The following is a 21,555-nucleotide window of genomic DNA, read 5'->3' as shown; positions in this document are numbered from 1 at the left end:
CAAGTGGTACCTGTGTAGCCTGCAGTGGAGTGCTGCTGCCCTCATCCGCCCCCCAGTCCTGCTCCTTGGACACACTTACCCCACCATTGAGACCCTCACAGCAGCCTGGCAACTAATCAGGAGAGCAAGCTGGGGCGGGGGGCCAGGAAGAGCTGCAGTGTGCTGCATGGGGCTGGTGTTCTGGAATCCTGCAGCCTAAGCTGTCCACCCAATGTATTGAGAGAATTTAATATTTAAGAATCAGGATGATCAAGTAATTCTCTCGCTCATTCTCTGGTTAAACATTTGTGCCAAAGTAGATACTAGTTTTACTCCACTAGTTCCTGCTCCAAAAAGATTATAATTATGTAGCCCCACAGAATTCATGAGTAATTCTGTAATCACCAGTATAATCTGAAGTCTTCAGAAAAGGTCCAAGTCAGAGCCACCCATTCAATGGACATTATACAACAATAAGGTATATGGATCATCTAAAGAAAATTGGAGTAAGGCACAAGGCCATACAATTAAAACATCAACCCCTATCTGGCTTTTTTTAGGCATATACAGCTGAGCATTTGAAAGGATTTTGCATTAGGCCACTAGAATAGCCCTTCCAGAAGTCTCAACACCAATAGTAACCAATAGTTACTATTATTAAAACACTTCCAAGAGATTCAACTGTGAATATGGTTGAAGAATCATCTTTCACTGGCATGCATTTTGATTTTGGTTATCATTTTGTTTATAAAAATTTTGATCAAAGCAGTTTTAAAGGAGAAAAAAAAACAAGATTCTAGTCAAGATGGCCACTCGCTGTAGTTGAAAATTACCAAGACTTTCTAAAAGACTAAAAAAACCAAATGAAAAACTCCCTCTACTATAATTTAGCACAATATAGGCATTAGAACTTCCTACTCAACTCAAATATCCAGTACCTTCTCCACACATTAACCAAAACACTACCAAATCAGGGTGATGTTTAACTGCACATTTCACATAAGACAGCAAAGAATCATGATCAAGAGGACAAAAATTACTTGAGAATCTATTTATAATGGAGCCACTTAAGAATATTTTTGCTGTACTTCTCGATCCAAAGCCTAGATCTGTCCACATCTAAAGCCCATGTTCAAACTGGAACAAGCACAAAACTCTTGCCCCTCTACACACAGTGATTCCAAAATCCAAATTATTCTTCATGTTTGGTGTGAAAAAGCATGCAAACCCACTTCAACCCAAAGTCTTATTTACTTCATACCAGTAATTTGAGTTTCCAGAAGTGGGGAAAATGCATTTAAAATGTAGCCAGTGGTAATCAATACAAGAAAAATACTATGCAAGTTTGTGCTACATCTCAGAAAAAATTGGGTAACAATTTAGGCACTTCACTTGTTTCAGTCAAAGGGGCCAAATTTTCATTATAGATGCAATATTTTCTGAATTCTTCCCTCAGTCCAAAGCAACAGCTAAGACATCCCTACAACATGCAATTTTTAAATGGATACTGTTGGCAGAATTAAAATTTCCAAAAAAATTGCAGGTGAAAAAAAAAAAAAAGTTTATGAATGTGTTTTTTGCAGCTCACGTGAAGATCACAGATGCCCATCCATCAAAAATGAAGAACCATACACTTATCAATCTGAAAAACGTTTTTATTTTTTAGTTCATTTTTTGCATTTGAAGTACTCTTCGATGACGTCTTTGGCCTGAGATTCCTTGCCATAGTCCTATAAACACAAAATTAACAACATACAAACCATTAAAAAAGTAAACACTTGTTCAGAATTACTATATCTGGTTTACACTAATTATTCATTAAACCCCATCCCCCCCCACACCCAAAATAACCTAAATATACCCCCATTGTCAGCAAAAGGCAGTAGCGCTGTGTTCCCATGATGGTATTATATTCCCTGAGCAAATTCAAAGCTGGAATACTGTTTTTCCTCTCTCCTCTGTTCCCTGATAAATACTTAACAGTGATGGCTATTAGATTTAATTGAAGTACAAGACCACTTGTTATTTATCATGCCTGAGCTAACCTTAAAATAAAATTAAAATAAGTGAAACACTTTTCACAGAAACCATTACAAGCTTTGCAATTAATAAAGAGAAAAATGTTTGAAATGTCATTACCCTTCTACTGTAAAGAAGTGTAGCCATTTTCAGGGACCTCAAAGACTAGCAAATCTTTAAGGCTCGTACTGTGGCTTTATTATTGCCAGTGTAATTGTAAATAGTTCTGCAGAACACAGTCAAGTTAAGCAGACATAATTTACTGGCATTTGCAATTTAAAAAAACTGCCCCCCCCAAACACCAAGTGTTTTTCTCCAATAAATGATGGTATTAAATTAGTTTTATGATCCAACTGATATTATTTTGGAAAATGCATTCAATTATTCCAAACCTGAGAAAAATTTTATTGAGCTTCTATTATAAATCAGCAGTCAAAGATTAAAATTTAAAGCTGAAGAAGTGAATCCTATTACTAAAGCCTATACTAGTAAGTTATAAAAAGAATCTCATATGCCTAATTTACAACAGGAAGCATTAATTTATTTTTGGCAGACAGCAAGTTTCACGGCTACAACGGGCTTCCAAAGTGGCAACCCCCACGCCATTTTAGTTACATTATACAATTCTGAAACTAATGGTTATCTTACTTTAACAACCACACAACTGCAGCCCACTACTTTGCGGGGTTTTCCTTCTCTGTCAATTTTGCAGAGACCTACCCACTCGCCCAATTTCTTGTTGTCATCAACCTGTTGAAGACATTGCACAAGTTAGAAAAGGCACTTTTCTTGACACATCAGAACAGAATTAAAAGCTGCTGTACACTCAGAAATAGTGGGTAACGTTTGTGGCTGCTTTCCTCACAATTATCAGTAGAGGGAGCCAAACTATCATCATCGTACAGCCAGAACATGAAGGTGACTAATTTTACAATAAAAATGGTGTTTAAAAAAAAAAGTGTTTCTGCCTAATGAAATCCCTCTCATAGACAGAAGTGACAATAAAATAATTCTGATATACAAAATAAGTATTTTATGTAAAACATTTCTCAATTCTTCCTTTTTTGCCATTTACTTTACATATGGTCTTGCACTATCAGTCTGTGCTGTTCACATAGCAGGAGGGCACTGTTATTACAGTAAGAATGGTTTTGATTAAGTAGAGAAAGGTAGTTAACTGCATAAATCTGAAGTCAGGCAGAAGGCAGAATAGATCTGTACCTTGTAGACAAACTAAATCAGAAATGCATAACTGTTTTTAAAGTAGCTTACTTCAAATACACAGCACCAGAACATTTATGGCACCACATGGTCTTGGTGGCCACAAAGTAAAAACCAAAGAAATATTCTACAAGCAATTTATAATTTCATTCAAACTCAACTCCCCAGTTACAATCAAAGTCAGCTATCAAACTGAATGCTTTTGTTAAATTTTATTGCAAAGTACAAACACATCCAAGTATAACTACCTCAACATTTGCACCCAAAATTGATACTCACTTTTATCAAGTTGATTTGGTGTTCTGCACAAAGTGCTTCAACCAGCTTCACGTACATTGGTTCATCACAGTTTGACGCAAGAACGCAAAGGTGGGCTTGGCGTCTAAAACAGAAATATTGATAGAACTTAATACTGTACTTACTATTCCTATCAAATCACAAATTAAAATATTTAATTAAAATTATAATAAAAGTATATTCTGACATTTCTGAAACACTTAGACTTTGCTTGTAAGAGAATTATCATGAATAAGTTATTGTCAACTTCAACCCGAACCTCAGGTTTAAAAAAAATGCATGGATTTGGATAAATCCGGCACATAGCCTATTCATTTCAATTAGGGAGCTGTCACAGGAGGGTGGGGGCACGCCCTATAAAGGAGGTGCAATCTCTCCTGATTGTCCCCACCGAAAAAAAATGGACATTAGGAGGATCAAAGCCATTAGACCCAGCCCTGATTCCAGCAGATGAAGCAACATCCTCCACCAGGACACCATTATGGGCAACACTGGGATGGGACAGGCCCTTAGCTAAAATTTTTCTAAAGAATACTTACTGGTATCATAACCCTATGGCACACAGAACCCATGTTTTTATTCAATCTGTTACATTAGCAAGCTAGGTAGCATCAAAAGCAAAAGTCCTTGCTTTAGAGATGGCTGACCTATAATACAGGTGTTACAGGTGGCACGGGCAGCCGGTGTGGCATGCAGCAGGTGGGGGGAGGTGACAGGCAGCAGTGACAGATAGGGGAGAAAACAGAAAGCAAAGCAGCAAATTAAGCAGGGATCAGAAAGCAGGGTCAGATTGGGCATGGGCAGGAGGATTGGATCAGAATACTACATGAGGGCACAGGGCTCATAAGTGGCATGCCTACCAAACAGGCTGAGAAATTTTAATTCCAAATTGTGTGTCCCTCCTTCCCTTAATTTCTCACCATCTTTGCTGGCCTAGGGCCTTAACTTACAGGTTTGTCAGACTATTGCTCTCACTCATAGAATGAGTGAAGGGGTATCCGACATTTTGAAAAGTCATCATTCAAACACTGTAAGTGCCATTTGCGTCTGGAAAGCTAGTAAGCCTACAACTGTTAGTAAGTTACTTACACCATGCCCTTCTCTACCTCTCCTTGTAAACCAAGAATGTGCATATATACATTATTTGGTACCCCAGAAATTCTAGGTTTCCATTTTATGTTGTCTTGATCTACCATAACACTTACTATACGGAAATTCACCAAATAAAAACAATTTAAAAAGCTAAAAACTACCAGACAGCTACCGACAGCTCTGCCTACCCTGAAACACTTAATTTAAGCATATCTTGTCTCGAACTGAAGGTAGACTACTTGGCCCCAAACCAGATAATCCCAAAGGACACACTGCTACTTTCTAATCATGTTCAAAGGTACTTGTAGTAGGGGCCTACCCAGGCAAGAGCTATATAAACTTGGAGCCCTTTCAAAAGAAGGTTTTTAAATGGGCAGTAGCTGGTGCTGGCACATTTTAATTACTGCATGTGAATGACTTAAATGAAGCCCGAGCACTGTAACCTCAACCGTGAAGATAGCACTTCTTTTCTGAAGAAGTTGCAAGGGGCTGTGCAGAGTCCACTTGGAGGAACTGGAGCAGCGTATACCTGGATTTCTTAAGACGCCAAACACTGGTGCTGCTCTTTTCCTTCTTCCAGGAGATCTTTGCTTTTATGCACCCCAGTTATACATCCCCCACCCTCCCATATCCTGCATCAAATCTGTCATCCATGGGTCACACCTGGTGAAACCAGTTTTAACAGCTCTGCAGCACTAGAACAAAAGCAGTAAGCACCCCCACTTTCAACCATGACCTGGCCGCATGACTAGCCCCCCCATGAGGGCAGCATCCATCGGCAGACAGTACTCACTTGTCTAAGGCTTTGGCGGCCTCACGAATGCCCCGCGCCAGGCCATCGTGGATCAGTGCGGTCTTCAGCACTTCTTGCAGGGCAGTGTTGACGTCCATTACACCTCCAGCAGTAATGCTGCGCAGGCAGGTGGCTTACACATACACATCCATCTCCTCTCCCCTCCCCCCATTATCTTCCCCCTCCTTGAGCGCGACTCCATGGGCTTAGTTAAGGGGGGGGGCCCAGCGTCCCCCTAAAACCACCTCCCCCCCACCGCCCCGCAGCATTCCAGCCGCGCATGCGCAGCCCGCGGCCACGAGGCGGAAACTCCCGGGCAGCGGGGGCTGCCTCGCGCGCCCCCCCGCGGCCCTCACCCTTCCTCGGCCATGGTTGGTGGGGGTCGCTCCCGCCCGGCTGGTCGCTGAAAAACAAGACACAGACGGGCCCGGTAAGCCTCACAGGCGCCGCCGCGCGCCAACTCGCCTCCCCCCCCCTCACCCCGGCCCAGCCACCACGCGCCGCTCACCCCGCCGCGAAAGTCACCAGTGAAAGAGGGGGGCGGAGCTTCACCCGCGCGCCTTTAAGGACGCGAGGACCTCAGCGCGCGGCACAGCTGCCCTCCCCACTGCCTGATCCGCCGCGCACCGGCAGGCACAGTGGAAGGGGCGGGGCCTCCTTCTCCCCTGCCCCGCCCCGCCTCTCCCCTCTGCTTGCTCCACCCCCTAGTCATTAGAGTTCCCAGCCGCTTTCTCAGCCTCGTTTTCGTGCCGCCGGGCGCCCCCAAGCGCTTCCGTTCGCAGCGGGGAGGGCTGTTTGGAGGGGTGGGGAGGAACAAACCCTGCCCCCGAGTTGACAGCTGGCGGGCTGGGTGTGCGCATGCGCCTTGCTGCGGTAATGACGGGGCGTGTGCAGCGGGGGGGAGGGGTGTAGTGGCAAAGACCCGTTTTTTCTAACTATTTTGTTGGTATAATTGTTGATGTCACTAGACATAACCCTAATAACTCAAAAAGATAGAAGACCACGAGCGTCGAAAAAGTCCTGCTCCAGGCTCAGACAAGCCAACCCCTCCCCCCCTTGCCCAACCTTTGTAACCCTTTCTATGGTGCCTGCAATCTCCTATCCTTCTGGAAAGCAGGCGAACTAAAACTATTGTCTGTAAAATGCAAGAGCACCGCTCGAAAAAAGAAAGAAAGGGGAGGAAGAAGGAGGCCAGCTGATAAAAAAATCACTGACAGTAAAACTGACCAAGATATAAAATCCTGCTGTTGCAAAGTTAAGTGCACAGGATTTAAAACAATACAGTCTCCCTGTGCCTTTTACTTAAGCTCAAATAAAATCTGTCTACTTCTCCCCCCAGTGTATTTATTTGACGCGATGCACACCGGGCAACAAACCCAATTGTTGCCTCTCTCGGGCACCTTATGCCGGCAACAGTTTTTGGCGCCCAACGTGGGGCTCGAAGCTAACATTTTGCCATGCCCGGATCCCTCCTGGAGTTGACGACTTGCAGCAACAACCGACGCCCAGCGCGCACCGGTGGTTTCATCGGGGGCCTCAGCAGAGATGTAGTTTGATCGACCCCAAAAAACGCAACGGTACAATGCACTCTAATAATAAAGAAGCAATCGTAAGCAACGGTGTGAAACCGGTCCCTCAAATAAAATAAAATAAGCTCAGCAGTCTGAGCATTGCCTGTTAAGACCTGGGGACGCCCAGTGTCTCCCTGTAAGACCTGGGGATGCCCAGTGTCTCCCTGGAGTATAGACAAAAACAAAGTACAGTTGACAAAACACAATATACACCCTTAAAATGCATTCTGACTAATTAGAAACTGTTTAAGTCAGATTTAATGACTAAAAATAATCTTAAAAAGTTCCATACAGTAGCCTCAATATCAACTACAGAATCAATAAAAATAGCCTCCGAAAGAGTCAATTAACTACAATACAATCCTCCAATTACTCCTATTTTGTCAGCGAACGAATAGACAGAATAAACATTTGTATGCACAATTGTTTATGACTTTACGAAATAAGACAAATATTTTGCAAAAGTGTAATTTAACTCCAACAAGATCAGTAGTTGTCAGTGTTAAGTCTCAACATTCCCCCCCAACCACTATAATGCCAGAGTCGGCGTCCCCTTCGGCTTTAACACCTCCACCATATAAAGATCAGATGCCCCCGATTCCAAAGATTCCTCCCTCAGTGAAATATTATTCTTTACTTACTAAAACTATAATAGCCCGGCCTAGGGCAGATAAACGTGCAGCCCAGACCATGCAAGTATACACCCATGTACCTTTTAACCCAGTGAACCTGGCGGCTTTTAAAGCACAGGCTGAAAAATTTTCAACTAGCCCGAGTAAGTTTATCTCTGTCTTTAAAAGATGTTTAGCTAGTCACAAACCTAATTGAAACGATTATGATATCCTTATGCAAACCTTATTATCTGAAGTAAAACAAAATCAAATTATTTTCAAAGCAAGGGAGAAAACACAGTGGAGGCATGAAAAAAATCCTGTCCATGTTCCTGGTCCGGCAGATATAGTTCCCCTAGCAGACCCTAAATAAAACCCTAACAATCCTATAAATCATACCCGTCTTACCTCTTACAAAGAACTGCTTATGCATAGACTCAGACACTCGGCTGTCTGACATAATAATTAAGCAAAGCCGTATAAAATAGTACAAGAGCCAAAAAAAAGTCCTGTTGCATTCCTACAGCGCATCCGAGATGCCATTTGGCAAAATACCAACACAGACCCTGATGACCAGGCGACAAAAACAATTATAAAAAAGTATTTTTACCAGCCGCGCAGCCCCTGATATAAAAAAAAAGTTACAAAAGAAGAAAGACTTAATGAGTATGTCTGTAACACAAATCCTGAAGACTACAAACAAAGCATATACTCTCAGAAAAGGAGAAAAAGACAAGTTAAAATGCTAATAGCAACAGTACAAGCTAGAGTCAGAGAAAGGCCACAAGTAAGTGGGAGAGGCAAAAATATAAGGGGTCGTAGGCACGGGCCTAGGACGAAACCAGTGTGCCTTATGCCAGCGAGAGGGACACTGAAAAAATGACTGCCCAGAGAAAGGGAGAGACTGTACTCCTGTAATAACAGCAGAAGGACAGGAGTAGGGGTGTCAGGGAAAACAAACCACCCCACCCCCAAAACCCCGAGTAAAAATGCGGGTAAAAAATTCAAAAATTAATTTTTTGATAGACTCTGAGGCAGCACAGACCGCTGTAAATCAACCTCTTTAACTTCCTGTAGCGGACTCTCTCACCATAATAAGTGCCACAAAAAAAAAACCTCAGTGCCCCATATATGCTCCTGCAAAATGTGCTCAGAGACCAGGCTCTTTCTCACAAATTAGTCTACCTTCCAAATTGCCCAACACCCCTGCTAGAACAAAACCTGCTTTGTCGATTAAGTGCATCACTGCATTTTACCCAGAATAAAATAATCCTCACATTGCCCCCTGAAAATGCATAAATAATAACCCTCGCGGTGAAACCCTCGACTATAAACGCTCCCCCAAAGTAAAACCAGTAAAAAGATCAAATATACCCATTAATATAGACAAAGGGGGTCCCCAAAAAGGCTACACATCAAACCCCCATTAATATCCAACTACTACCAAAAAAAAGTCCGATACAAATCAAACAGTACCCAATCAAAAAAAAAGCCAAAAAAAAACTACAAGAAACTATAAACTGTTTCCTAAAGTACAACATACTGCAAGAGTGTCACTCAGCCTAAAACACTCCTATCTTGCCTGTACTAAAGCCTGATGACACATATCGACTGGTGCAAGACCTAAAGACAATTAACAAACAAGTTAAAACTATTCATCCCCTCATCCCAAACCCGTATACCTTGCTAACCTCCATAAGAGGACAGTTTACTCATTTCTCAGTTCTTAATTTAAAAAACGCTTTTTTTACAATTCCAGTTAACCCCCCCTCTCAAAAAATATTCTCTTTTGAATGGGAGGACAAAAAAAGAGTTAAAAAACAACTTTGTTAAACAATATTAACCCAAAAATTTAAAAACTCTCCTACCCTTTTCGGCCAGTCCTTAGCTAAAGACTTAAAAAAATAAAACAATAAACATAAAATTCTCTTGTTACAATATGTAAATAATTTATTAATTGCTGCCATAAATTTAAACTCTTGCCTTAACGCCACAGTAAGCCTCCTAAACTTTATTAAACTTCGAAGATATCGGGTGGCTCAAAATAAAGCTCAAATTGCTCTCCCCAAAGTACAATACCTAAAATTTCACATAAGGCAGGGGGAGCGCCAGCTTTCAAATAAGCAAAAAAAAGCTATATGCCAAATTCCCATCCCAAGCAACCGTAAGCGGCTCAGGGCGTTTCTTGGCATGGCAAATTTGTACAAAATATAGATCCCTGAATTTAAACTATAAACAAAACCACTATATGACTGTGTAAAAGGGGCAGACCATGACCCCTTTTATTAAACTTCAAAAGCCAACAAGGCATTTAAAATACTAAAAAAAAAACTAATTAAAGCCCCTGCCCTAAGTTTACCAGATCTTTCTAAACCTTTCCAATTATATGTACATAAACGAAAAGGGATGGCTCTAAAAATACTTACTCAATTATTAAAAGCATAAAAACGTCCCGTTACTTATTTCTCTAAACAACTTAATCCAGTTACCAAGGGATAGCCAGCGTGTTGACGAGCAGTTGCGACAACTGCCCTAATACTTAAAAAAACTAAAAAATTAACGCTAAAAAAAGGTGTGCAAGTATATACCCCTCATATAGTCCAGGCTCTGCTAGACGCAAAAGAAAATCTCTGGCTCACCCAAGCTCAAGTGGCTCGATACCAAACTAAGTTATTAAAAAACCCTAAAGTGACTCTGCAGCCCTGCCCCTCCCTTAACCCGACTACTCTCTTATCTAAAACAAAAAAAAAAGCATAATTGTTTAAACATCATAAATGCACAGTACTCCAGCCGTACAAACCTACAAAATCAGCCACTTCTAAATGCTAACTGTAAGTAGTACACTAATAGCAACAGCATTATTGTAAAAAAGCAAAAAAAAGCAAGTTATGCTATTATAACCCTTTATAATGTTATTAAGGCCAAGAGTTTGCCCGCCAAAACATCTGCTCAACTTGCTGAACTGGTGGCCCTAACCCGAACACTAAAACTGTCAAAAGGAAAACGGGTCAACATCTATCCTGACTCTAAATATGCTTTTAAAAGTACTGCATGCCCATGCTAGCCTATAAAAACAAAGGGGACTGCTAACAGTCCAAAGCTCCCCAATAAAATATAAACCCCAAATTCTCCGACTCCTAAAAGCTATTCAACTTCCCTCGGCAGTAGCAGTAATACACTATAAAACGCATCAAAAAAAAAATCAAGACATAGCCAGGGGTAACGCCCAAACAAACAAAAAAACTAAAAATGCTGCCACCCTGAGGACGCCGAGACCTGAACACCCATATGCATGCCCTCATTCCATCAGTGGGGGAGCTCCCAGATCCCCAATACTCGTACAAATCAGACCCTCAAGCGTCATCGATCAAAAATCTACCAGAAGGCCTCTGCAATAGCTCTATACTTTGCCCCTTACTTTGCTTCATATCCGTGCCCTCCCCAAGAAAAAATTAAGGCTTAGCCCCTTTAAAATTATATTTAAAAAAACATGGCCTATAAACGGGACGCCGGTTCTAGCAAGAGAGTAAAAAATAAAATATAATATTTTGTCACAGTATATATGCTCTCTGTCTACTGTTCTTTCTTCTCTCCATAAATACACTAAAAACTTGCAGCCTCTTCCACTAAATGCTCCAGTCCACTCATTACAGCCGGAAAATTCCGTACTCGTTCAAACCTAAAAAAATAAGCCCCTCCAAGAAAAATAAAAAAAACCTCACCCTGTCCTACTAGTTTCCCACACAGCAACAAAAATAAACACAAAAACTAAATTCATCACAAAACAGACTTGACATAATCTTTCTCCCGGCATATAAAGTGAGCCAATTAGCCAAACTATATCGTCAACTTTCTGTGTTTCTTACAAAATTTGCCAATAACACTTTAACTATTAAAAAAAGCCTTAACTCCAAAATTTATCAACTTTGTTTATTATCACTTCAAAACGGTCAGACTCTAAATTATATTTTAACATCTCAGGGCAGGGTACGTGTTCTAATTAAAAACAAATGTTATATTTATATCCCAAAAAATTCCCAAAATATTAACAAACACATTTTGTCAGCTAAACAAGCTTTTAAGCAATAAAAAAGTCAAAAACGTAAACCCACTGTTTTTGATTCTCTCTAAAGCTAATTGCCCAACCTCAGAGGCCTAGGAACAAGCATCCTTCACCTCCTAATCACCAGTATTATATTATATTTAATTACTCTCCTCTTATTTGCGTACTATAATGCCCTCCTGCGCAAAGTCTGTGCATCCCCCTCCCTGAGCACTTCATTATACCTCTGCATTAAAAATCCCAATCCTCAAACACTCAATCACTTTTTATCTTCAAAATATAAAAAAACTCAGCCAAAACTTTGTTAAGTATTCTCAAAAAAATAAGCTATTGATGTCACTAGGCATAACCCTAAGTAACTCAAAAAAATTAAAAACCATAAATGTCAAAAAAGTCCTTCTGCTCCAGGCTCAAACAAGCCAAAACCCCACCCTTGCCCAACCTTTATAGCTCTTTCTATGGAGCCTGCAATCTCCTATCCTTCTAAAAAGCAAGCAAACTAAAACTATTATCTATAAATACAAGAGCACCACTCAAAAAAAGAAAAAAAAAAAAGGGGGAGGAAGAAGAAGGCCAGCCCAGTGTATTTATTTGACACGATGCACACCAGGCAACAAACCCAACTGTTGCCTCCCTCGGGCACCTTATGCCGGCAACATAATGAAGGCCATCATCTTGTTAGAAATAGAATATTGTTAGAAATGGAATATTGTTAGAAATGCACAGCTTGCATCTTGCACCCGATAAGAAAGAAACACTGCCAAGGACTTTTTTCCTTTCCCAGCCTTGCCACAGCTTTTCTTATGCTAAATCGCAGACTCTCCCCCAGCTTCTCCCTAGCCTTTCTTATACAGATTACAGAAGCTGGAATTCAACTGACTGTGTCCTTGAAAAGGGCGGGGTTTGAACTCTTGGTGACCTATTGTAGTCTCTGAGCATGCTTAATTAGCTGATGCATATTTACCTCTCGGCCCTGCATACTTAAGTAGTTAATTATACTATACATGCAATGTATGTAGTAATGTAACCACATGTATGCTTGTATGAAACGGAAGTGAGCTGTAAGAGTTCCTGTTTCTGCACACGTGCCCAGGAGGGAGATAAATACAGCCTGCAAAATTCCTTTGTTGGTTCGGAGTAATCTGAGTTCCTGACTCTGCTCTGACCCTATTTGGAAATACACCTTTTGTGCCATCTAATGAGTGCATGTCTGTGATTTTTGTGGCCTCCAGAGAAACGAACCACTTTATGCATCAATCTGGCACCCCAGATGGGACGTCTCTGGATCACCTCGGGGCCCAGTGACAAGATCGTCTCTGCCACCACGGGGAGTGCGCACCGAGCCGCCTCTTTGGGCTCGCCCAGGGGGTTTGAGACGTGAGTCAGGATACCTGAGAGATTAAAGGCTCCTGTGCAAAATTTTTGGTTTCTGAGGACGCCAGACACACATTCTGGCATTCTGATCGAGATCTCTGGGGTATCTGGGTGAGTATACGAATTCCCTTGCCCAATTTGGTCTGGATCTGGGAACAAAAACGTGTTCGATTTGCCGGGGGATTTTCGGCCTGGTTTTTGTTGCGAACCGTCTGTAACTAGGATCTTTTGGTATTTGGTGTGCGTTGGACGCACTTTTGTGGGCATTAATATGGGTGTGGGTTGCTCCCGTGTGGAAAACTCGGATATGCCTTTAAATTATATATTACAAAACTTCAGTAAATTTGCAAAGCAGGCAGATTATGGAGTGAAGATGAAAAAGGGTGATTTAATTAAGTTTTGTCAACTCGAGTGGCCAACATTTGGGGTCCACTGGACCCCGAAAGGATCCTTTGTAGTAAAAGAAGTGATAGCTATCCATGAAATAGTTATGCAGAACGGATATTGGAATCAATTTCCTTATATCGATTGTTGGTTGTGGGTGGTTCAAAATCAGCCACCTTGGATTAAGAAATGCTTAGTAAAGTCTCATGTGATGGTTGTTAAAGGAAAGACTCGAGGAGGACCACCTGTACTCCCTGAGTCTAATGAGGGGGGAATTCTGAATTGGCTGAGTATCGGACCCGCTCTCCAGTCACCCTGTCAGGTAGCGAGGATGAATCAGACACCTCCTCGGGATCCAGTCCCTCTGCACCACCACTCCCTCCCTCAGGGAAACCACCACCGGCATATCAAAGCATACCTAATGATTCAGAGCGTGAGCCTCAGCCAAGTGCCCCATCTGAATCAGGGAATAAGGACTATTATTTGCGCAAGACTGTAGAATCACAGCCGGTGCTGAATTGCCCAATGTGAGAGGTTATCGGAGAGGGGGGCAATGCAACTTTTGTCTACACCCCATTTAGTATTTTAGATTTATTTAACTGGAAGAATCAGAGCCCCTCTTTTCGTGAAGACCCTGAAAAGATGAGGGACCTGTTTCGATCTATTGGGCAAACCCATCGACCCACTTCGGCTGATGTCCAGATGATGCTCCAAACCCTCCTGACCCCGGAGGAGAGGAGATTAGTGTTGGGGACAGCAGAGCGCATTGCAGCAGCCAGGGTAGAAGCGGAGGGAGCTGCTGGTCGTACCTTGCGTGATACCTGCCCTGTTGAGGAATCAAGATGGGATAATCATACCACAGAAGGAAGAGAGCTGAGTGCACGATATCTGGGGATTATAATGGAAGCAATGGGGAAGGCAGTGCCTCGGGTCACTAATCTGTCTAAATTGTATGAAGTGAGACAGGGAAGAGAAGAGGATCCCTCAGCTTTCCTCAGGAGGCTGTATGAGGTGTTCCGCAGGTTTTCGGACCTAGATCCAGAAGCCCCAGATAACGCATGGTAAATCTTATGTTTATTGGTCAGTCCGCTGCTGATATTTGTAAGAAGTTACAGAAAACTGAGGGAGGTGCTGGGAAATCGATTTCAGAGCTGGTGGAAATTGCATATAAGATATATGGGAACCGTGAGCATATGCAGGAGTGCAAGGAGGATAAAAAGGCTCAGCAACAGATGGCAGCACTAGCAGCTGCTATAACTGGAGGTAACCCTGGAAAGGCTCGGATGCAGAAAGAGAAAGGAGAAAGAGTGGGAGCAGACGTTTGTGCTTACTGCAGGGAGAAAGAACACTGGAAGAGGGAATGCCCAAAGTTAAAGGAGAAGAGAGAGGGTGAACCAAGAGGTCACTTCATGCGGGCAGAGGAAAAGGGTGAGGACACAGAATGAAGGGGACAGGGATCTAAGACCACTACCCTTCGGGTTGGAGCCCGAGAAGATCCCATGGTAACCATTAGGGTTGGTGGCAAAAACTTTGAAGCCTTGGTGGATACTGGGGCTACATTTTCAATGATTCCAGAAAACCCCCCCTGTGCAGGAACTAATGAACAGCAATGTTCTTGTGGAAGGGATTGAGGGAATGCAATCCCGACTCCCTGTTTGTAAGCCACTTCTCACCAAAGTGGGGGACCATTTGCTTGAACACTCCTTTGTATATTCTCCAAGTTACCCGGTTGCACTACTTGGGCGGGACCGACTCACAAAACTGCAAGCTGAGATATTTTTCAGAGACGACCAGATGGTGGTCCAGCTACCTGTCAAGCAGAGCTCGAACTATCAGATGGCTCTCCTGGAGGACCGATGCCCTGTAGTAAGTTCTGAAGATCACATGACTGGAGTAGACCCTTCGGTATGGGCTGATGGAACCCCTGCACGAGCTAAGTCGGTCTCCCCGGTAAGGATCATACTCAAATATGGGGAGAGGCCCGTTCGGGTAAAGCAGTATCCACTCAGCCGAGCGGCCAGAGCTGGACTCAAGCCGTTAATAGAGAAATACAAGAAGTGCGGATGGCTAGTGGAAGGGTCCTCACTATATAATACCCCCATTCTTGGAGTGCCGAAGGCAGATGGGGTCTCATACAGACTGGTCCTAGACCTGCGAGCAGTAAATAGGAAGGTCCTTTCAGACCATCCTGTAGTCCCGAACCCACACACGATTTTGACACAAGTACCGGGGGAAGCTGAAATATTTTCAGTGCTAGATTTGAAAGATGCTTTCTTCTCCATTCCCCTTCACCGAGAGAGTCAAAAATTGTTTGCTTTTGAATGGGAGGATCCAGATAATTTCCATAAAGCCCAACTCATGTGGACAGTTCTTCCACAAGGATTCATAGCAGCCCCCCATATTTTCGGACTTGCCCTTCAGAAGGACTTGGAGGAGTGGAAGGGATCACACCCTGCAGTGACTCTCCTCCAGTATGTGGATGACCTGCTAGTTGCAAGCCCAAACTTGCAACTCTGCGAGGAAGCCACCAGATCACTGCTAAACACTCTAGGGGAAAAAGACTATAACGTCTCTAGAGAGAAAGCCCAAATATGTCAGCCTCAAGTTACATTTTTGGGATATAAGCCCTCAAAAGGAGTCAGAGCCCTGAGTGCAGATCGCATACAGGCAATCCAAGGTCTAGCCTCACCTAAGCCACCCAAGGAGCTGCAGGCATTCCTAGGGCTAACTGGGTTCTGTCGACTATGGATACCAGATTATGGTGGGAAGGCTAGACCACTGTATGACTCCTTGACTAAGGAGAGTCTCACTGAATGGAAATGGAATAAAGAAATGCAGCATGCCTTTTATCTGCTTAAGGCAGCATTAACCCAGCCCCCTGCCCTGGCCATCCCAAATAGTAAAAAGCCATATCGACTGTATGTTCATGAGAATCGAGGGGTTGCATCAGGGGTGCTGACACAGCCATCAGGCCCAACCTGGAGACCCGTGGGATATTACTCAAAGGTTCTAGATCAAGTTACGCTCGGGTGGCCAGCCTGTCTTCGGGCTGTGGCAGCCACAGCAGTGGTTGTTGAAGAAGCCCAGAAGATAGTCATGGGTGCGGACATGGAAGTACACACCCCACATGGAGTTCCCCAGATTCTAGGGACTGAGGGAGGAAAGTTTCTCAACCCCTCCAGACAATCACTGTATGAGATATTTTTGCTCTCTAATCCAGGACTTACTTTCAAACATACTACAGCCTTGAACCCTGCAACCTTGCTGCCGGAGCCGGGGAAACCGACATATGACTGCCTTGAGGTCCTGAATCAAACCACACAGGTGCGGCCTGATCTTGCTGAGGACCCAATTGAAGACCCAGATGCTGAATACTTCGTAGACGGCTCCAGCTCTGTCATCGATGGAAAAAGACGAACAGGATGTGCAGTGGTAACCTTGGATAAGGTAGTATGGAGGGAGTCATTGCCGAGCTCATGGTCGGCACAGGCCGCGGAACTCACTGCACTCACCCAAGCATTACAGCTGGGGACAGGCCAGCGGGTTAATGTATACACTGATTCTCGCTATGCTTTTTCTACAGTCCATGCACACGGACTATTGTGGAAAGAAAGGGGTTTTATTACGGCCTCTGGGAATAAAATTGCTAATGGCCCCCAGATTATCAAGCTACTAGAGGCACTCCACCAGCCTAAAGAGGTAGCAGTCATTCATGTGCGGGCCCATGGGAAGGCTGCTGAGGAAAAGCATAAGCTTGGAAACGCAAAGGCTGATGCGGCAACAAAGGAAGCCGCATTTATTGGTGGAGAAGCGGAGGAAGTATCCAGGCAGGCCTTGTCCTGTGCCATATGGCCATACATCCGGGATTTAGTCCCGCAGTATTCCCCTGAAGAAGATAAATTTGCACAGATGGCTTGTGCAGAAAAGAACTCCCAGGGGTGGTGGATAGTACCAGGAGGAAAGGTCATGATACCCAGGCCATTGGTTCAGGAAGTGCTGCATCAGCTTCATGTAAGAACCCATATGGGAGGCTTGGCTATGGGTGATCTAGTGATCCGCCAAGCAGTAGCCCCAGGGCTATATGTAGAAGCTCAGCGTATTGCTACCAGGTGCATCACATGCCAGAAAGTAAACCCTCGAAGGAAACCCCCTGTGCCAATGGGAGGTAGACCCTGGGCAGCGTACCCTGGACAAGCATGGCAGATTGATTTTGCCGAGCTCCCACAGTCCGGACATCATGGGTTTTTACTTGTCATGGTAGACCAGCTCTCTGGTTGGGTCGAGGCATGGCCCACCAGGACTGCCACTGCGGCTACAGTAGTGAAGTATTTGTTGCAGGAGATCATTCCCCGGTATTCTCTGCCTGAATCCATCGAGTCGGATCAAGGACAACACTTTGTGGGAAAGGTAGTTCAAGAAGTCGCACAAGCTCTCAAGATCACTTGGAAACTACACACACCATGGAGACCACAGAGTTCAGGACAAGTGGAACACATGAATAGGACCTTAAAGACGCAACTCACCAAAATCTGTATTGAAGCACACCTTAAGTGGCCTCAAGCATTGCCGCTAGCTCTTACTTGCATTCGAAACACTCCCCGACGGGGCATTAAATTAACCCCATATGAAATTATGTTTGGCAAGCCCCCTTGAGTCTTACCCCCTGGGATGCGAGAAAATGTAAATTCTGAATTAGGTAATAGCGAGCTTCATATGTACATTATTGCTTTTCAGTCTGTCTTGTCTTCTCTTCACAGGTATGCAGCCTCCTTTCAGCGTCTGCCTTTAGACGTACCGGTACATGACTTCTGCCCGGGAGACTGGGTCTTGGTGCAGCGGTGGAAAAAGGAACCTTTGACTGAGAGGTGGAGTGGCCCTTTCCAGGTACTTCTAACAACCCACACCGCTGTAAAGATTGCTGGCCATGACCGTTGGATACGCCATACCCGTGTGAAACAACATCCACGAGCGTCAGAGGACACCAACTCCCAGGACGAACTCACTCCGGAAGCTGAGTTGTCCTCGGAACAAGAAGCCAGCAAGTGGAGCTGTGAACCTACTGGTGATCTCCAAATGCGCCTGAGACGGCTTAATCAAAGTTCAGAAAATTAGACAAGAAGGTAAAAAGAAAAAGTTTAGGCTGTATTTGATCTCAAGAAAGGGAGAATATGGTGGGAATCTTAATATGCCTTGTTGTTATCTATGTAGTAAGAGAAGCAGGATTGAGCAGCCCTAGCCGCCAGCCTATATCCCCGCTTCCCCCAATTGTTCCCCCAGGGACAAATTTGTATGTTGACATTATGGAAAAAATTGCAGGTACCTTCAGTCTCACCAACTGCTGGGCCTGTGTGGGACTCCGAGAGGCCGGAGAACAGTGGCCTTGGAGGGCTTTTCCTTTGGCCCAAAAATGGTTGGTAAGTGATAAGGCGGATGTTAAGAGTACTGGTCAAGAATGGGATGAGAACCGCAGCTGGGATCTTTTCCAAGTGGCATTAGGAGTACTGTCACTAGATTGATAACCACCACAGTTGAAGGGATGCAAGTTGCAGCAGTCCCTCTCAAAGCGCAGAAGTCATGTAGCAAAAGTCATGGTACTCAGAAAAATTCCTCGTAATTATCTTGATCTGCCTAAATGAAAATGGGGAGCAGAAAGCATCTTGAGGGGGGAATATTGTTAGAAATGGAATATTGTTAGAAATGCACAGCTTGCATCTTGCACCTGATAAGAAAGAAACACTGCCAAGGACTTTTTTCCTTTCCCAGCCTTGCCACAGCTTTTCTTATGCTAAATCGCAGACTCTCCCCCAGCTTCTCCCTAGCCTTTCTCATACAGATTACAGAAGCTGGAATTCAACTGACTGTGTCCTTGAAAAGGGGGGGGGTTTGAACTCTTGGTGACCTATTGTAGTCTCTGAGCATGCTTAATTAGCTGATGCATATTTACCTCTCGGCCCTGCATACTTAAGTAGTTAATTATACTATACATGCGATGTATGTAGTGATGTAACCACATGTATGCTTGTATGAAACGGAAGTGAGCTGTAAGAGTTCCTGTTTCTGTACATGTGCCCAGGAGGGAGGAGATAAATATTCCCTGCAAAATTCCTTTGTTGGTTCAGAGTAATCTGAGTTCTTGACTCTGCTCTGACCCTATTTGGAAATACACCTTTTGTGCCATCTAATGAGTGTGTGTCTGTGATTTTTGTGGCCTCCAGAGAAACGAACCGCTTTATGCATCAATCTCTCCGCGGAGAACCTGGTGTGCCTGTGTGAATATATGCATACATGTGTGTGCATGTACGCGTGCACGTCGATGCGTGCCCCAGCCTAATTCGCATCAAATGAAATTTTCCAGCCAGGAGGTTTTCATCTATACCCTCCAACTCTCCTGTGGAATAGGAATTTGCATTTCTCCCTGGGAGAAGTTTTACAGTCTTTGCATTCTCTGGTGCTTAAGGAAGGGTGAAGGTGCCTGAAAGGTTGCAAATAAAGAAAAAAAATGTTTTTGCAACTGTCTGGATTACCATCCAATCCGTACTGTGTGAGCTTTTCCACAGATGGTGCTTTGAGGGCAGAGGGCAGCTGTTGGCCAGGTTGTTTTGTGCTTTTCTTCCTCCTCTGCTGTTTCTCGGCCTCCTGAGCAAGACTGTTGTCTTCAAAGTGGGCTGTAGCTTGAGTTGTGGTGCAGCGCCTTGAGACCTCTTATCAGGCAGCACTTCCCAGTTTGCAGGGTTGATGCTACTAGGGTTGTCAACTCTCCAGGATTGCCCTAGACTAGAGTCTCCAGGAATTAGATGTAAATCTTCAGGAGACTGAGAGTCACTTGGGAGATCAATGATAGGGCATTCATTAAAATAAATATTGAATGTTGAATCCAATTTATACAGTAGTCCAGTGGATTTTTTAAATACAGTAGTAATGTGCATTTGTCTTCCTGACATACAAGTCTATACACGAAATCGATCACATGATAAAACCTCCCAAAATAGATTCAAACAAAGTTGGCAACCGTAAGTGCCATCCTTCTTAAGATATGCTTTAAAGAGTGTCCTTGTAGCACTTCCTCCATCCTCTTACCATGACTGAGTTGAGAGGACTTGCTATTGTCAGCATGTGTATGTATGTATGTAACTATGCACATGTATGTGTATATATGAACATGTACATATATATGTGTATGTAAGTAAATGTTTATGTGGGTGCAGATATATGGGGTACATGCACGTGTGTGTGTGTGTGTGTGTGTGTATATATAATATACGCATAAACACATCTGTGCATATATGTGTGTAACTATATACACTTGTATATATGAATATACACATGCATATGTACGAGTGTGTGTACCTATTCATGTGTATGTATGATTATGTATCTATGTCTTTCTCTTATCTGTCTTCCCTCCTTGAACCTATTGCAACTCCCCACTTTTCCTGTCATGTGCTCAAAAGACAACTTTTGACATGAGAAAATAAAAAATTCGTAACAGAAATAAGTGCACTGAGCACAGTAAATTCCTAAAATAGGACTTCTGTTCAGAACTGTATCCATCTCCAACGCTGTTTTGAGGCTACATGTTACCGGCTAGCTTTTGAAGCATTATATATTAAAGCACTGTACTAGATATATTTTCCAGACTTTTTTCCAAGTAAAAAAGGTAGGATTTTAGCAGTAGAAGGGCCTTTTCCAGTACAAAACCTTGCATTGCAACAATAAGGCTCAGTTCAAGAACCATGTAAAAATGCATAGATACAGTAAGGCACCAATCAGGCAAGAGAAGAAAGGCACCCTGATGTCTGAGGAGTCAGCAGAACCCCATTTTAATGCAAACTGTCTGCATGTCTTCAGGGGTTAGAAAAAGGAATTTCAGATAGACAAAGAGCACTGTTATGGCTTCAGTGTAAAACTGTCTTGTTATGCATTCCAAAATAGCTAGCTTTGCCTTTCCAGTCATGCAGAACATCAGGCGGGACTCTTCTGATAAATGGCATCGATCCATGTCTTCAGCCTTCCTAAAGAAAGAATTCCCTGCCCCTTGGCCACATCAGTGAGCCTCATGTTGTCCACCATAAGGGCACGAAGTTGACAATCTAGTGCCCCAAGGACTGCCTGCCAGTGTATTGTTGTGACATTCAAGACATGCACCATTTT

General features: G+C 43.4%; 2 protein-coding genes and 3 non-coding genes across 7 annotated transcripts; 1 reads left to right on the top strand and 4 right to left on the bottom strand.

Moving 5' to 3' along the window:
• Positions 1-1,613: 1,613 nt before the first annotated feature.
• On the bottom strand, positions 1,614-6,018 carry RPS12 (ribosomal protein S12). The gene is made up of 6 exons (XM_090039355.1): positions 5,910-6,018; positions 5,758-5,804; positions 5,402-5,518; positions 3,499-3,601; positions 2,647-2,748; positions 1,614-1,709 (listed from the first exon to the last, which is right to left on the bottom strand). Exons 2-6 carry the CDS (start codon positions 5,769-5,771, stop codon positions 1,647-1,649), a joined length of 399 nt encoding a protein of 132 aa, XP_089895481.1. The 5' UTR covers positions 5,772-5,804; positions 5,910-6,018; the 3' UTR covers positions 1,614-1,646.
• LOC149873148 (small nucleolar RNA SNORA33) lies at positions 2,134-2,267 on the bottom strand. The gene has a single exon (XR_016440122.1). It is a non-coding gene; the product is annotated as a small nucleolar RNA SNORA33 (small nucleolar RNA).
• On the bottom strand, positions 2,816-2,904 carry LOC149873147 (small nucleolar RNA SNORD100). The gene has a single exon (XR_016440126.1). It is a non-coding gene; the product is annotated as a small nucleolar RNA SNORD100 (small nucleolar RNA).
• LOC149873146 (small nucleolar RNA SNORD101) lies at positions 4,469-4,543 on the bottom strand. The gene has a single exon (XR_016440101.1). It is a non-coding gene; the product is annotated as a small nucleolar RNA SNORD101 (small nucleolar RNA).
• Positions 5,525-20,833, top strand: LOC149873144 (uncharacterized). Of its 3 annotated transcripts, XM_090039338.1 has the most exons (5): positions 5,525-5,831; positions 6,741-6,978; positions 12,879-13,131; positions 18,162-18,524; positions 18,721-20,833. In XM_090039338.1, the coding sequence occupies exons 1-3, from the start codon at positions 5,682-5,684 to the stop codon at positions 13,025-13,027; spliced, it is 537 nt and encodes a 178-aa protein (XP_089895464.1). In that variant the 5' UTR covers positions 5,525-5,681; the 3' UTR covers positions 13,028-13,131; positions 18,162-18,524; positions 18,721-20,833. The 3 variants fall into 3 exon arrangements, 2 of the variants coding, with proteins under 2 accessions (XP_089895464.1, XP_089895458.1); XM_090039332.1 differs by having other exon boundaries at positions 18,162-20,833; XR_016441355.1 differs by lacking the exon at positions 6,741-6,978 and having other exon boundaries at positions 18,162-20,833.
• Positions 20,834-21,555: the final 722 nt, after the last annotated feature.

The sequence above is a fragment of the Crocodylus siamensis genome, chromosome 1, assembly GCF_052110815.1.
Source record: "Crocodylus siamensis isolate JL-2025a chromosome 1, ASM5211081v1, whole genome shotgun sequence".
Taxonomy (NCBI): Eukaryota; Metazoa; Chordata; order Crocodylia; family Crocodylidae; genus Crocodylus; species Crocodylus siamensis.
The sequence above is the reverse complement of the archived record's forward strand: the minus strand, read 5'-3'. Positions and strand labels throughout refer to the sequence as shown.